Source organism: Plasmodium gonderi (assembly GCF_002157705.1).
Source record: "Plasmodium gonderi DNA, contig: Chr02, whole genome shotgun sequence".
Classification (NCBI taxonomy): domain Eukaryota; phylum Apicomplexa; class Aconoidasida; order Haemosporida; family Plasmodiidae; genus Plasmodium; species Plasmodium gonderi.
Genome location: NW_021628926.1, coordinates 280,124 through 295,208, shown reverse-complemented (window position 1 = coordinate 295,208; position 15,085 = coordinate 280,124). Strand labels below are relative to the sequence as shown.

General features: G+C 33.6%; 6 protein-coding genes across 6 annotated transcripts; 1 reads left to right on the top strand and 5 right to left on the bottom strand.

Annotated features, from left to right (window-relative positions):
- Positions 1-216: 216 nt before the first annotated feature.
- On the bottom strand, positions 217-1,485 carry PGO_020560 (elongation of very long chain fatty acids protein 3; the record flags this gene model as incomplete). The annotated part of the gene is made up of 2 exons (XM_028685874.1): positions 217-1,108; positions 1,361-1,485. 2 exons carry the CDS (start codon positions 1,483-1,485, stop codon positions 217-219), a joined length of 1,017 nt encoding a protein of 338 aa, XP_028541675.1.
- A 1,964-nt stretch (positions 1,486-3,449) lies between these two features.
- Positions 3,450-4,317, bottom strand: PGO_020550 (tubulin-specific chaperone a; the record flags this gene model as incomplete). Its single annotated transcript, XM_028685873.1, has 2 exons — positions 3,450-3,818; positions 4,189-4,317. 2 exons carry the CDS (start codon positions 4,315-4,317, stop codon positions 3,450-3,452), a joined length of 498 nt encoding a protein of 165 aa, XP_028541674.1.
- Positions 4,318-6,016: 1,699 nt separating this feature from the next.
- Positions 6,017-6,890, bottom strand: PGO_020540 (N-acetyltransferase; the record flags this gene model as incomplete). Its single annotated transcript, XM_028685872.1, has 2 exons — positions 6,017-6,321; positions 6,716-6,890. The coding sequence occupies 2 exons, from the start codon at positions 6,888-6,890 to the stop codon at positions 6,017-6,019; spliced, it is 480 nt and encodes a 159-aa protein (XP_028541673.1).
- A 1,039-nt stretch (positions 6,891-7,929) lies between these two features.
- Positions 7,930-8,808, bottom strand: PGO_020530 (cold-shock protein; the record flags this gene model as incomplete). Its single annotated transcript, XM_028685871.1, has 3 exons — positions 7,930-8,162; positions 8,287-8,340; positions 8,661-8,808. 3 exons carry the CDS (start codon positions 8,806-8,808, stop codon positions 7,930-7,932), a joined length of 435 nt encoding a protein of 144 aa, XP_028541672.1.
- A 905-nt stretch (positions 8,809-9,713) lies between these two features.
- Positions 9,714-11,117, bottom strand: PGO_020520 (hypothetical protein, conserved; the record flags this gene model as incomplete). Its single annotated transcript, XM_028685870.1, has 2 exons — positions 9,714-10,132; positions 10,958-11,117. The coding sequence occupies 2 exons, from the start codon at positions 11,115-11,117 to the stop codon at positions 9,714-9,716; spliced, it is 579 nt and encodes a 192-aa protein (XP_028541671.1).
- A 1,648-nt stretch (positions 11,118-12,765) lies between these two features.
- Positions 12,766-14,487, top strand: PGO_020510 (phenylalanyl-tRNA synthetase beta chain; the record flags this gene model as incomplete). Its single annotated transcript, XM_028685869.1, has 1 exon — positions 12,766-14,487. One exon carries the CDS (start codon positions 12,766-12,768, stop codon positions 14,485-14,487), a length of 1,722 nt encoding a protein of 573 aa, XP_028541670.1.
- Positions 14,488-15,085: the final 598 nt, after the last annotated feature.

Genomic DNA, 15,085 nt, shown 5'->3' with positions numbered 1-15,085 from the left:
AAAAAATTTTAAAAGTTGAAAAAAAAAAAAAAAAAAAAAACGTTGTAAATGGTTTCATTGACGTGTGATTAGTTAGTAGGGTGAATACGAATAACAGTATGGGCAGTAAATTCGAAAAGTGGATGTGTAAACAAAATGGGGATCTCATTCTGAATTCTGTTCCTGCTTCTGTTCCTGCTTCTGTTCCTGCTTCTGTTCCTGCTTCTGTTCCTGCTTCTACTCCTGCTTCTGCTCCTGCTTCTGTCCCTGCTTCTGTCCCTGCTTCTGCTCCTGCTTCTGTCCCTGCTTCTGCTCCTGATTTGGTGCAGCACGAACGTACCTGTCGCAGAAGTACTTCACAAACAAGAATATATAGGATAGATACATGAGAGAGGCGCAGACAAGGTTGGTTCTGTTGATGTAATGGCCTCGGTCGAATGTAAATTTGTGTTGGAGTTTTCGAATAGAACGCAAATCCCAATAGTTGCTAAATTTATATGCGTAAGTTATATATAAGCAATATAATGTTATAGTTATTCCTAGGATCATTTGAAAAATCTGTAGCACCGTTACAAAAATACTCCATGTAAGTGGTTTATTATATAAAGTGGCCAAAAAATAATAGAAATACATAATAGTATGAACGAATGCATTTATAATTATAAATATAAAACCTGCTGATACTTCAGCAGAGTAGGTATCCCATGTGTATAGTAAGACTGTGGCATGATGAAACCAGTGCAGTAGGGTAATTTTTTTTTTTCTTAAAATTAAAAAAAATGTATCTATTAGTTCAATGTATTTTGAAATAATAAATAAACATACCCATAAACCAGGAGTTCCAAAAGCGTACGTGTAAATTGGAGGAATAATTAATAATCCATTAAAAGTATAATTTAAAATTGTATACAATAAAACAGGTATAAGTTTTATTACTACTATAAAATTGAATAGGAAAAGGGACAAATTCCATGTGATAATAACTTTCCTTAAATTTAATTCTTCCCGCTTTTTCATAAAGGAGACTCCATACTTGCATATCATGAGGTAGAAGATAACGACGATGGTGGACGCTAGGTACTTGTCGTGTACGAGTTGGATGAACCAAAATGGTTTGAAGCTTCTTTCCCTATGGTGCAGAAGTTGGGGTGTGAAGAACGGTTGCATGAAAAAAGGAGGGTGCTTCTGTGAAGAGGAATGACACAATACACTTTAACATGTATCGTCAAAAAAAAACGGGGATGAGTGTTCCCCTCCAATAAAATAACAGGGAATGGAGGAAACATGCTGAGGTGGAGAAGTGGAGGAAATATGCTGAGGTGGAGAAATGCACTTGTCCACTTGTCTGTGAGAAATTCTGTGTGTTTGTGTGTGTGCAAACCATTGGGAGCTGATCCAGGCATAGAGGGGCGAAACTTCCTCAATTCTAAATGCTGGTCGCGTGGGGTAATCTCGAACATTCCCTAGGATTCTAAAGTATCCGGCGTGGTTTGTTTTCATCACCATGTCGATTGTCAGTATGAGATAGGACTAGTATTTAAGTGTTCATTCGTTTTCCTGTGTATTTATATATATGTGTATTTATTTTTTTTTTTTCTTTCCCCAAAGGCTTAGCCCATAAACCTTCGTCTAATACTTGACTTTTAACTTCTTTGCAATTTTTTTGTAGTTTTTTCCAGTTATGCACACACAAGTCTACAGGGTTCAAATAAAATGACGTAAATTCTTTTCGTGCATGTAATGAAGAGGCATGCAAGGAAAGAAAAAAAAAAAAAAAAAAAAAAAAAAAGTAATCTATGAAAAGTGTAACGAAAAAAGTGAAATGAACTCATGAAAGAGAAATAAAAATCATCCAATGGACGGAGGAGTAAAATGAACTAAACATGCGAGATCCTAGTTAAGTCCATTTAATTTATTAAATTAAGCTTATCATGTACACATACAAGCATACAGACAGAAATACATACAGGCACGCACATACATACACACGTTTATACTGTAACATTTTTCTTTCTTAAAAAGTGTGGGAAAATTAAGAGGGGGGAGAGGGAGAGGAGGAAGAATAAAATATATATATATATATATATATATATATATATATATATATATACATACAAATGTATGAATGCATGAATGTGTCCGAAGTGTACGTTTAAGAGAAGAAATGAACGGTCACCTTTTTCTAGGACGAGTGTATATGTGCATATTTTAGATAAACAGGATAGGTGGATTACATGTAAGTGTCCATCTGCTCCGTTGTACTTGCGCATTTCCACTTCTACACGTATGTATATGTGTATATATGTGAATAAATGCGTCTGGGTGATACCGATTCCAATGGGGACAGTGTGTAAGTGTGCCTTATACGAAGTTCGCGCGAGAAACCGTCAGCATTCGGTGCAATTCAATGGGTGCACTAAGCCGCTGCTGCAATGTGCGCCGATTTACGGTGGTATCAATGAGAATCTCTTCGCACGCCTGGGTGTGTGTATGCAGCAGAAAGGAAAAATGAAATAAAAAATAAAGCAAACAAAGAATGGAAACAAAGAATGGAAACAAAGAATGGAAACAAAGAATGGAAACAAAGAATGGAAACAAAGAATGGAAACAAAGAATGGAAACAAAAGGGATGTTGCTTCTTGCCAACAAGGAAATCACTTCTTTGGACATTTCTATGATAATGTGAAGAGGGAAAAGGATAGACCATCCCTCAGAGATTATAATTTTTTTTTTTTTTTTTTTTTTTTTTTTGGATATTAACACCATCTGGGGAGATGAAAACGCACAAGGAATCCTCTAATTTTTAGCATTTTTTCGAATTTACCACTAGGGCTGATAAACTCGTTATATACATATGTACATGTTAATCCAAATTGAATTTGCAGCAGCAGATACCTTCAACATACACATGCACAATGGAAAATTCACCCTACTTTTTCACGCATTGTTACTGCTCTTTTATATAAATATAAGGAAGGTAGGATCTATGTTCCAATTACCCAATGGGGAAACAAGTCTAGGTAGTCTCAATCTCAAGTGTGTGCAAAAAATTGGGAGTTCTATTCTATTCCATTCTATTGTACTTTATTCCATTCCATTGTACTTTATTCCATTCCATTGTACTTTATTCCATTCTATTTGATTTTTTTTTTTTTTTTTTTTTTTTTTTTCGTTTTGCGCATGTGCTATTGTTGGAATGGCGTGGTTAAGTTTAAGGGTTGCATTTTTTAAAAAAATACAGAAAAAGGAAAGACTTCTAAATAAGTGTACATAAACAATTGAAAATACAGTCAAGGAAAATGAGAGTCATGAAACGAAAAAAAAAAAAAAAAATGAGAATCATGAATAGTCCCCACTAATCATAATGACGTGGGAATATGTATATAATACGTGTGTACATGTTTGTACATGTGTGTATAAACACGTATGAATCAAGTTCATGGAGTGGTGCTTGCCACCATTTTCCGCTTTTATATATCTACGCATTCCTCGTGCGGTATAAGAGGGTCTCTGCTGTGTAGAGGGTTGCATGTTGGGAGATCGTCTTCCTTCATGTGGAGAAGAACTTTTGCTAATGTGTTGTTCAAGTCTTCTACTTCTTTACAAAACTCTTCATAATGTGTAGAAAGGATTTGCTTTAAATTTTCTTCAGAAAATTTTGCACAAAACTGAACCTTCTTATCACTGATTTCGAGTATTGGGGAGAAATGTTCATGAATTATTTCACACAGTTTCTTTACACTACTTTGCAGGGATGTTTTTATGTGTGGTACGACTCGTACTGTTTCTTGAAGAATTTCTTCTGCTCTTGCAATTTCCATTTCGGTTTTATTTTGGTTCTGCAGAAGGGGGTGAAGTGTTACATGTACATGCATTTGGTGACAAATGGGTAGAGAGTGGTAATGGGATAGAAAAATATATTTTTACGCATTTGTTGCTGCGGCTGAATGTGCATATTTTTGTTATGACCCATCAAAAGATTATGAGCGTTACACAAAGGTGTGTAAAACAAAGTGGATGAAGTTTCTTTTCCTTTCTTTTTTTTCGCTTTTTCCTTTCTCTCTTTTTTTTCGCTTTTTCCGTTTTTTCCGTTTTTTCCGTTTTTTCCGTTTTTTCCGTTTTTTCCTTTTCTTTTGTGTAAAGGTAGAAATCTGCTTCCCCCCACATCATCACCACCAATGTGTAAATGCATGCTAGAGTAGTCCCTACCTTGAGATTGTTAACTTTTTCCCTGAGTTCATTTTCCTCTTTCTCGTAATAGTTCAATTCTTTGAAAAGTCTACGAACAGCACCATGGTTGATTTTCAGGAGCCGAAAATGCACAGCAGTGTTTTCCATTGTTCGGTTTGCTAATGGGATTGAATTTTATCTCAGTCTACGTCAAACAAAATGGGGTAAAAAGAAGCGTGCACATATGTATTTATATATATATATATATATATATATATATATATATATATATATATATATATATATATATATATATATACATATATGTATATAAATACATATGCAAACATATGCATACACCTACATATATGTATTTATGCATGAGCAGGAACATTTACGTGTATATATATGTGCTTAAGCTAGGGTAGAGAAGTATACTTGCAAAAAGACCTACAGCTTCTTTCTCTTTTTTTTTAATTTTCCTGAAATAGAATTTCTGACTGTTCAGGTAAAAAATGTCCTAAATTGTTAACCTGTAAGGTGTAAATTTTGTTTTTTCACTTATTTATATATATATATATATATATATATATATATATATATTTTTTTTTTTTTTTTTGTACCTATTTCAGCTGGGCTTAAGTAGTGAATTTTTTTTTTTTTTTTTTTTTTTTTTCGCAAAATTTAAAAAGAGGGAATATGTTTTGATACATTTTTGCAAATACTATGATGACATCTCCACATTATCGAGTATCGATTTCGCTGGAGAAAATGTCACAAAAATTGGAACCTTTATTTTTGTATTTATAGTTTAAATATGTATGTGGTATAGCACAATTGGCTTTACACCGCGATATGCGGATATTTCTACCTTCCTTCTTTCCTACTTTCTTTTTTTTTTTAAATATTTGCATGAATGTACATTATACTCCACACAAGAGTAAATTCTCACATGGAACTATTAGCTGGCTAAACACACACATACATGATATATATATATATATATATATATATATTTTTTTTTATTTCATCTTTTTTGTCTTTCCATCAGTTTTTCATTCATTAAAATGTGTAGTTGTGTAGATGTGTAGCTGTGTATTTGTTCTTGCAGGATGACTTTGCCAATTTTTCTTTTCCTTATCAGTGGAAAAAAAAAAAAAAAAAAAAAAGATGGATCCATATTTCAATTATGTTTCCAAGGTTGGTAAGGACACACAAAAAATTGACATAAGATGTGGGCGATGATGGTGCTAAAAGGTCTCGTTGAGAAGGTTTCGAATGAATACCCTTTATCTGTTGCCAGTTTGTTCTTCTCTATAGCAACAGCTTACTAAATTACATTCATTTATGTAAAGTGTGTTATGACCGAGTCACGAAAAGTTTTAAAACAAAAATACAGTGCCGTGAAAATGGTAAGAAAATGGCATAAAAACGACGTGAAAACGACGTGAAAACGACGTAAAAACGACGTAAAAACGACGTGAAAACGACGTAAAAACGACGTGAAAATACAAAAATGGGGTGCATGACCTTGGCAAGCACTGCTGCTTATGTATTATATCATGCCAAAAAAAAAATTATCAATTTTGCCAAACATATATGGTTGTTATTAATTGTACATAAAAAAGGGCACAAACATATGCATGTGTGCATGCACGTATAGGTGTTTGAAGGGGGTGGCAAAAAACATGGATTATTTATTTTTGAATACGCAAAAAGGTGTGTTTCGTAGGGATATAAAATGTATGGATGTGTATGTGCATATGGATGTGTACATATATACATATATATATAAATATACATGCATGTTCGTACCTGTTTGGCAGATCCCAACCGCCTGAACACGTTCATACATTTCAGGTGAACTTCACTTCACACATGCCCCTGTGCGTAAATTTATATACTTACGCATATCGAGGGCACTTTCATTACCACAGTAGTAACTTACAATTTCTTCATTAATTATGTATCCCAATTTTTTATACATGTTAATTGCTGGATCATTTGTAATACGGACGAACAAATCCACAAAATTCGCAATGTGAACATCCCTTGATATCTTTTCAAACTCATTCATAAGATCCACTCCCTTTCCTGTTCTTCTACTGTCTTCCTCAATAGACAGGGCGGTAACATGACCGTGGTACTCCTTCCCCAGTCCTTCTTCTTTTCCTGCACACGATTTTTTGGGGCCGCACACGGGCCAAATAAATAAATGCCAAAGTGAAGAAGTAAATATATTTCGAAATGTATAAGCAAATGGATAGCGAAATGTATAAGCAAATGGATAGCGAAATGTATAAGCAAATGGATAGCGAAATGTATAAGCAAATGGATAGCGAAATGTATAAGCAAATGGATAGCGAAATGTATAAGCAAAGGGGTAGATGAAATAGCCTAATTCAATTTTCCACTTGTTGCATTGTTTTATCCCGTGCGATGCATGTATGGGTTATGAATGTGTGCGAGCCAAGTGTATGTCAACCCCCTCCCTCTTTGCTTATGCACATGGTTGGTGTCGTTGGAGTAGTATTATTCCACTCTTAGCTAGAGAATGTTCACTCACCTATGATGTAACCGCTTATATGATCATCCATTTCTTTGGTAACTATGTTCATGTGTGGCCATTTATAAATATATCTCAAGTAGAATTTATCGTTGAACACTTCGGTGAATGGGTCCAAATTCACGCTGTTGATTTTGTACAGATCTACATAGCTAAAATATTGGTAACTAGCCATTTTTTTCTTGTTGCCCTATTCAGGCGTTTGGCCCAAGCAATGTGGGCTTGCCTTGAAAAGAAGGGGGAAGCGAGAAGTGAGAAGTGGAGGAAGTAAAAAAAAGCCAAATCGTAAACAAAGAAGGGAGAAAAGGAAGAAAAAGAAAGAAATAGAAGAAAAAGAAGAAGAAATAGAAGAAGAAAAAGAAGAAGAAAAAGAAAAAAAAGAAGAAAAAAAAAAGTTATTACCAGTCAGGTAAAATAATCTACAAAACATTTCTTAAATAAAAAATACGTATTTTTTTTTTTTTTTTTTTTTTTTTTTTTAGCTTTACAACAAATTCTGCATAATATCATTTTGTTAGGCACCTTTTCCCAGCCCCACCCACAAAGGTATTATATTATGCTAACGTTAAAAAAGATGAGAAAAAAAAAAAAAAAAAAAAAAAAAAGAAAAAAAAAAAAAAAAATAAAAAAAAAAAAAAAAAAAGAAAAAAAAATAAAAAAAAAAAAAGAAAAAAAAAAAAAAAAAAAAAAAAAAAAAAAAAAAAAAAAAAGAAAAAAAAAAAAAAAAAAAAAAAAAAAAAAAAAAATGCCTTTTTGACAAAGCAGAAGAAGAGTTTTTCCCCCCCACCACCCCCCTTCTCATTTGACACAAATTCGTCTACGTGTGATGTAAAATGGAAAAAAAAATAAAACAGGTGTTCAGGTAATATATTGTAATTTTAACGTTAGTCTATATATGTGTGGGAAGAATATATTCAGAGCAACATTCGCCATGCGTCTATTCAAAGTAAGAGAAAAAAAAAAAAAAAAAAAAAAAAAAAAACATAATACTAACTACTCTCTCTCTCTCTCTCTCTATATATATATATATATATATATATATATATATATATATGTATATACTTCTTCTCTCCATCCCACCTACTTCAAAGGCTATGCAAAAGCTCAGTTACCGTTTACATACGTTTTGTTCACACATTTAGATATATATATTCACGCTGGTTTGTGGAAATATATATCTATTCATCTCTGGACAAAGAGGTGATGGCCCACTGCTAGTCTAGGTACTCCACACATATGGCTTTACTTGAATGGTTTTGCTCATCATATATAACAGAAAATTTCACCCTTTCTCCTGGTATCAAATATTTAAATTCTCTCTTTATTTCTTCTTTCCTTCCTACATGCTCATTCTCAAAATCGAAATCCTCTTTGCTAATACGCAAATTTATGTTCGAATTCCAACTTAGTTTTTTTTTCTCCTCACTTGTTAATGATAAACTTCTGTCTGTATGAATGGACGTTTGAAAAAAAAAAAAAAAAAAATGGGCATACGTCTAACTTGAATATATGTGTAATAGGAGTGTTTCTGGTTTTGCGACAGAGTATGTAGATTGACTCAAAGGTGTTACCGTGACAAATATCTGTGTAGTGAACGAAGATTTCGGGTCCACCATCATTTGGCCCTACGAAAGGGGGTGAAGAAAAAATAAAAAAAATGAAATAAAATAAATAAATAAATATATATATATATATATATATATATATATATATATATATATATATATATATATATAAAGTAAAATCAAATAGCGCAGTAATATGAAGACCATGTGGACCGATTAAATTTTGTCAAGTCCTCCCCAGCCCCCTCCTCTCTATCTGTGAGATTCATCAGGTGCCAAACTGACGCAGGCACTTGATTCGTGCCACATATATACACACTCTTATTTATACACAAGTGTGCAGGCACATAAGCACATTATGAGAAAGTAGTATTACTAACTTATAAAACCATATCCCTTGTACTTGTCAAATTTTGTGACACATCCAGTAATTCGGGAGGCCTTTTCTTTATCCATTAGATCTGAAATATGTCTCCTTCTTCCGAAAAAGGGGAAGAAAATCCTATCGAGTTTTTTTCTTATAAGCATTTTTAAAAAAAAAAATAATAATAAAATTTTATTTTTATGGAGGCTTCTTAATCAGATTTCCTCCTTCATTTGACACCTCAACATGACATGTCGTTACATTTGTAGAATATATTCTTGTGGTCATGCAGTTCCAGTGAAGAGGATCATTCGTTACATATGTTAGTTTATCTGCCTCAACAGTAGCATGTACGTACGTATACATATGCACATATATATATATATATATATATATGTGCATATCCATGCTGTAGTATTTGCATGCATTGCTAAGGAATATTTTAAAACCCGTTAACGTGAACCTCGTGTTGGGGATAGATATAATTCATCTATTCAAATTTAAAAAATAAGCAAATGTGACGAAACGGTAGGTAATGCATTCGGGTCGCTTTAAATCGATCTGCCAATATGCACATGCGTGCCTGCATGCTTGCGTGGCATAATTTCCAGATGCACTTTTTTGTGAAAAAAACATGTTCACGTGGGCGTGTATGCAGGAAGCGAATTTTGGAGGGATATGTTTAAAAAAAAGCAGAAGCGAAAAAGTAAAAAATCGACACAAGCATGGTACACGAATGGTACACGAATGGTACACGAATGGTACACGAATGGTACACGAATGGTACACGAATGGTACACGAATGGTACACGAATGGTACACGAATGACCACACAAACGACCACACGAAAAAAGGCTAAACCAGCATGGAGGTGAAACGTGCAGAATACCTATAACACTGCAAACATTGTGCACCGTTTTATATATGAAGAGAGGCACTTATATTTGATGCAAGGAGCAAAAAGCACAATGGAGAGGAGTGAGAAAAAATGATACAAAAATAACAAAAAAAAAAAAAAAATTCTGTTTTCAATCTGTAATTTTAGTCAAAGGTGTTTTAAAACTACTCTTCACCCGCTCTGGCTTCCACCGGGTTCTCTTCTCGTGGGGATCATGTTTCTTTTTCTCTCTTTTTGAACAACTTTTTTCTCCTTCTTAACAACCTTTTTAACACTACTTTTATTTTCCATTTGCTCATGTACCATCTTTTTAATTTTTCTATCACTATAATAAAAGGGCTTTTTATTTTTACATAAGATATTTTTTTTTTCCTCTCGAACAAGCTCTTGTTTTAATTTTCTTTCTTCTTCTTTCTTTTGTAACAATCGTTCTGTATTCTTATAAGTATGAAATTTTTTTTTTAATTCTTCCTTTTCTTCCTTTGTTAAATTTTTACTTTTAAGCTTATCTTCAATTAATTTCTTTTCTTCTTCTCTCCTTTCGTATATAAATTTATATGCCTTTTTGAAAAAATTCGGGTTAAATGTACCTACAAAAAAAGGCAAGAAATGTATACGTATGAGGGGTAAAAAAAAAAAAAACACACACACACAATTATGCACATGCAGGGATAGGGAATAATCTAAGATATGTTTTTTTTTTTTTTTTTTTCTCTCATTTTTGTATTGTCAGCATAATATATAACTTTGCTCTTCTGAATATATTTACGTAGGAATTATTTTTATAGATATTGTGTATGCATATGTCACAACATATATGTAATGGACGAATGGAAATAGTTACATATCTCCATTCCCCCTTTCTTTTGTGTTTGTGTATGTTTTAAAACTGTAACAAAGGAACAGGGATAAGTGATTAGGGGGGGAGGACGTACAGAAAAAAGAGATATACGAAGCAACATGGAATAGGTTTTCGTATGAACGCGTTCATACATTTGTGAACTAATTTTTCAGACAGTATTGGTCATATATCCCCCGCTTGTTAATGCAAAATGGAAGGTGTCATAGGGTTAAAAAAGGGGGGAGAAATAAAATAAAAACTCACCGAGCGAAACATGACACAGCATGTAACACACACACAGACATAGATAGGTAGACATATTGGCAGGAAAATTGGCAAACAGATTGACAGACAGATTGGCAGAAAGATTGGCAAACAGATTGACAGAAAGATTGACAGAAAGATTGGCAGAAAGATTGGCAGAAAGATTGGAAGAAAGATTGTCAGGCAGATTGGCAGAAAGATTGTCAGGCAGATGGATAGCCACATTTCGGACCACGGTCTGGATACATATGTATAAAACTGCTGCATTAGTTTTTTTTTTTTTTTTTTTTTTTCCTTCATTTTTGTATACCTGAAAAGTTTGAAAATCTTGGATCTCGGGCTATCGGTTTGGCTGTTTTCTTCTTCTCAGAAAAAACATTGAATGGCTTTCTGTTACTTACAACCAGAGGCTTCTGACTTTTTTTAATTTTTTTTTCTTTTTTCTTTACGTGTTCACTTCCTTCTTCCATTGTTCCCCACAGTTGGTTTTTATATGGTCCTTCCTATCCGTCTCAACATTTCAAAATTAAGTGTAATCTTTGCTGTGCAGCAAAATATGTACGTATAATGCATATGCAATTATCTGTATAGGGAAAGATGTGCTCTTTTTACATTCACACGTTCTTGATATTAATTGGCTTATTTTTGCATCTTAAGTTGTTTTAAATTTGTATTTCCATTAGACGTTTTTCTTAACACTTTAAAAAAAAAAAATCGTTCGGCTAGACGACATAACAAAGTTGGTGTTTTGTATAACTTCCTTCTCATTCGTTAGGTTTGATCATTGGGTAAAACATATGAGACTAAGGAAACATCGTGAAGAGTAAATTTTTCTCCTTCTAATAATATGATGTAATTTTTTCTTCTAGAATATCAAGCGTTTGTTTAGAGTACCACAACATGTCATATATAATATCGTCTTACTTTTTTTTTTTTTTTTTTTTTTTTTTTTTTGTTTCCTTAAAAGTTATACCTATTCTGTTACATTTGTCGCTCGTTTTTTTTTTTTTTTTTTTTTTTTTTTTTATATTTAAGCAGCGTTGTTTTACCTGAACAGTTCAGGTAGGGGAAGAAAAAAAAAAAAAAAAAAGCTAGCTGAGGGAACAAATTCTGCGTTACTCCACGTGTTTTAAGCAGCAGAATGGGAACACAAAGAAAGGAAGAAGAAAGAAGAACAGAACCGAACGAAACAGAGATGGAGGTGCGAATAGGGAATCTCCTTTTTTCGCAGAGTCCCCAAGTGCATTCAAAATGGATGCAAAATCCCAAAGCAGCTTCTCGTCATGAGTCAGCAAAAAAAAATAAAGTGCAATGGAACAAACCGGGTTGAAGCAAAACAAGGTGAAGTAAAACAAAGGAAGCAAAGTATAATAAAATAAAACAAAAACCACATTTAAACCCCTTTACTCATATAGTGAGAGAGATAGAAAAAAAAAAAAAAAAAAATCCTCTGAGATATCCATATGGGAGCATTCACAGGAGGATGGCACACTGATTTTGTTATTTCTCAATATGCATGTTTTAATTTCATTATATTCCTCCGTGGTTCCAGTAGGAAACATGGTTATATATGTATATCCCACAACAGCATAGTATGACAATGTGCATAATTTTAGTTTGATCAAGGGTGGGGGGAACGCAAACATATATGCATATATATACATATGGCATATACATGTATATATTTGTATGACTTTTTTTTTTTTTTTTTTTTTTTTTTTCCTTTTCAGTTATATCTATTCTGATACATTTGTCGCTCCTTTTTTTTTGGTGAACTCTTTAGGTGAGAAATTCCAACACGTACAAATACAAATGCGTCATCAGTTATGCCCACTTTATGATTTCCCGTGATATTTTTACATATGCTTACAATACAGAATAGACTAACGTGCATAGGTCGAGAGCACATCGCTTGAATGAGGTGTTGTAAGTACACTTTGTCTGTACCTGTTTGAGGCATTCTCACGAAACAGAAGAGTTATACACCTACATATACGTATGTACATATGCATGCTTCTTTCGAAGGAGTGAAGCATCAGCTAAGCATTTGTACATGCACTTCACACACACACACAGGGCATGATAGCGCAGATATAAATTTATCATCAAGTTGACAAAATGAACAAGAAGGAAAAGGGGAATCAAAATGTCGAGAAAAATGAAAATACGTTTGAAGAACAAAAGGAAGATGAAATGAACCATTTCCTGAAGGTGCTGGAGGAGGAGTTTGGCTTATGTCGAGAGAAGTATGAGAAGAAAGAAGATGTTCAGATGAACGAATTTGGAATTGACGTGGCATCACATCGAAGCTACTATCTGCAACTGAAGGATGAGAAAAATATTGAAGTGTTGGAAAATGAACACACGACATCTCTTTGTGTGAGCGAAAAGCATAACCTTGAACACAGCAAAGTACTTGGAATGGTGAAGAAGTTAGAAACATTATATTATGTGATTAATCATGTTAAGAGTTTTAACAAGTATCAGCTGACAGAAGAGGGGGAAGAGTACCTGAAGAGTGGGTCCCCAGAATATGTAACATTAAAATTCGTTGTGGAAAATGAAAAGTGCACTTTGGATCATTTGAAAAAAATGTTTGGAAAAAAAGGAGAAATAGGATTGAATATCAATTTAAAAAATAAAAAAATTGAACTGAATAAGAATGATAAAAGCTTGATTCCTCGTGTATCCACTACCGGATGCGACATAGTGGACGACACAAGAAAACTCTTAAATGTGATAAAAGCAGAAGGACATGATGAACACATGCTTTTTACACATTTGAAAGAGACTTTATTTTCCAAGCTTGATTCAGATGTAAACAATTTGATAGCAAATTTGAAAAAGAGAAAATTGATGGAAGTTAAAAAAGTATCGTACAGTTACATCATACGAACTAGCCGTTTTGAAAAAAAAATAAAAAAACAAATAACTGATATGAATTATCAGCTTATGAAAAATGAAGAATATAAAAAGTATGACATAAAAAAATACAACTTTTTTTCTAGTGGCAAAAAAATAAACAAAGGTAATATACATTTGTTAACAAAACAGATGAGAACTTTTAAAGAAATTTTTATTTCACTCGGTTTTGAAGAAATGGAAACTCACAATTATGTAGAATCATCTTTTTGGTGTTTTGATGCATTGTATATTCCTCAACAGCATCCAAGTAGGGATTTACAAGATACTTTTTTTATTAAAATTCCCGAATTGTGTAATGAGAATTTCATAGATTCTGAATATATTGAGAATGTGAAACGGGTTCATTCAGTTGGAGATTATGGAAGTTTTGGTTGGAATTATAATTGGGAATTACGAGAAAGTAAAAAAAATGTTTTGCGAACTCATACCACTGCAAATTCATGTAGAGCTTTATTTAAGCTAGCTAAAGAGTATAAAAAAACGGGTTCTATAATTCCTAAAAAATATTTCAGTATAGATAGAGTATTCAGAAATGAAAATCTAGATAGTACACATCTAGCTGAATTTCATCAAGTGGAAGGATTAATCATTGATAAAAATTTGGGATTGTCTCATTTAATAGCAACGCTAGCTTCCTTTTATAAATACATAGGAATACATAAATTGCGATTCAAACCAACCTTCAATCCGTATACAGAACCTTCTATGGAGGTATATGGGTATCATGAGCAAAACAAAAAGTGGATAGAAGTAGGCAATAGCGGAATTTTCCGGCCAGAGATGTTACAAGCAATGGGCTTCTCAGATGAAGTTTCTGTTATTGCTTGGGGCCTCAGTTTGGAAAGACCAACTATGATCAAGTACAACATTCGCAATATACGAGATCTGTTTGGTTATCGAAGTTTGATCGCGTGATGGTTGGCCTGGCCCTCAAGTGGTCAACCGGATTGCATACAGAGGGTCCTCACTTTCTTCCACACCCCGTTTTCCATTCGAGTTTGCACTTGAATTTGCATTAGAATGCCCATTAGAATTTTCGTTCGAGTTTGCATTTGAATTTCCATTCGAGTTTGCATTTGAATTTCCATTCGAGTTTGCATTTGAATGCCCATTAGAATTCCCATTTTTTTTATTTTATTTTTTACACCCCTTTCGCTTCCTCCCCCGTGCACACAACGCAGAATGGAGCTTTTTTGTAAAAATGTTAAAAATTAAAAAAAAAAAAAAAAAAAATGAAAACGGGAACGGGAACGGGAACGGGAACGGAAACAGTAACGGAAAGTCGAGAGCCTTGCACGTTTTTTTTTTTTTCCCTGGGGAGGGAGGGGAACCTTGGCACGACCAGCTAAAATATGAGATCCATTTTGCTGTCACTTTTTTGCCATTTTGCTGTCACTTTTTTGCCACTTTGCTGTCACTTTTTTGCCACTTTGCTATAACTTTGATGGCGAGAACTGGGCCCCTCCCCTCTTATGTTATGCATATGGCCAACATATGTACGGCCCCCTCGAGT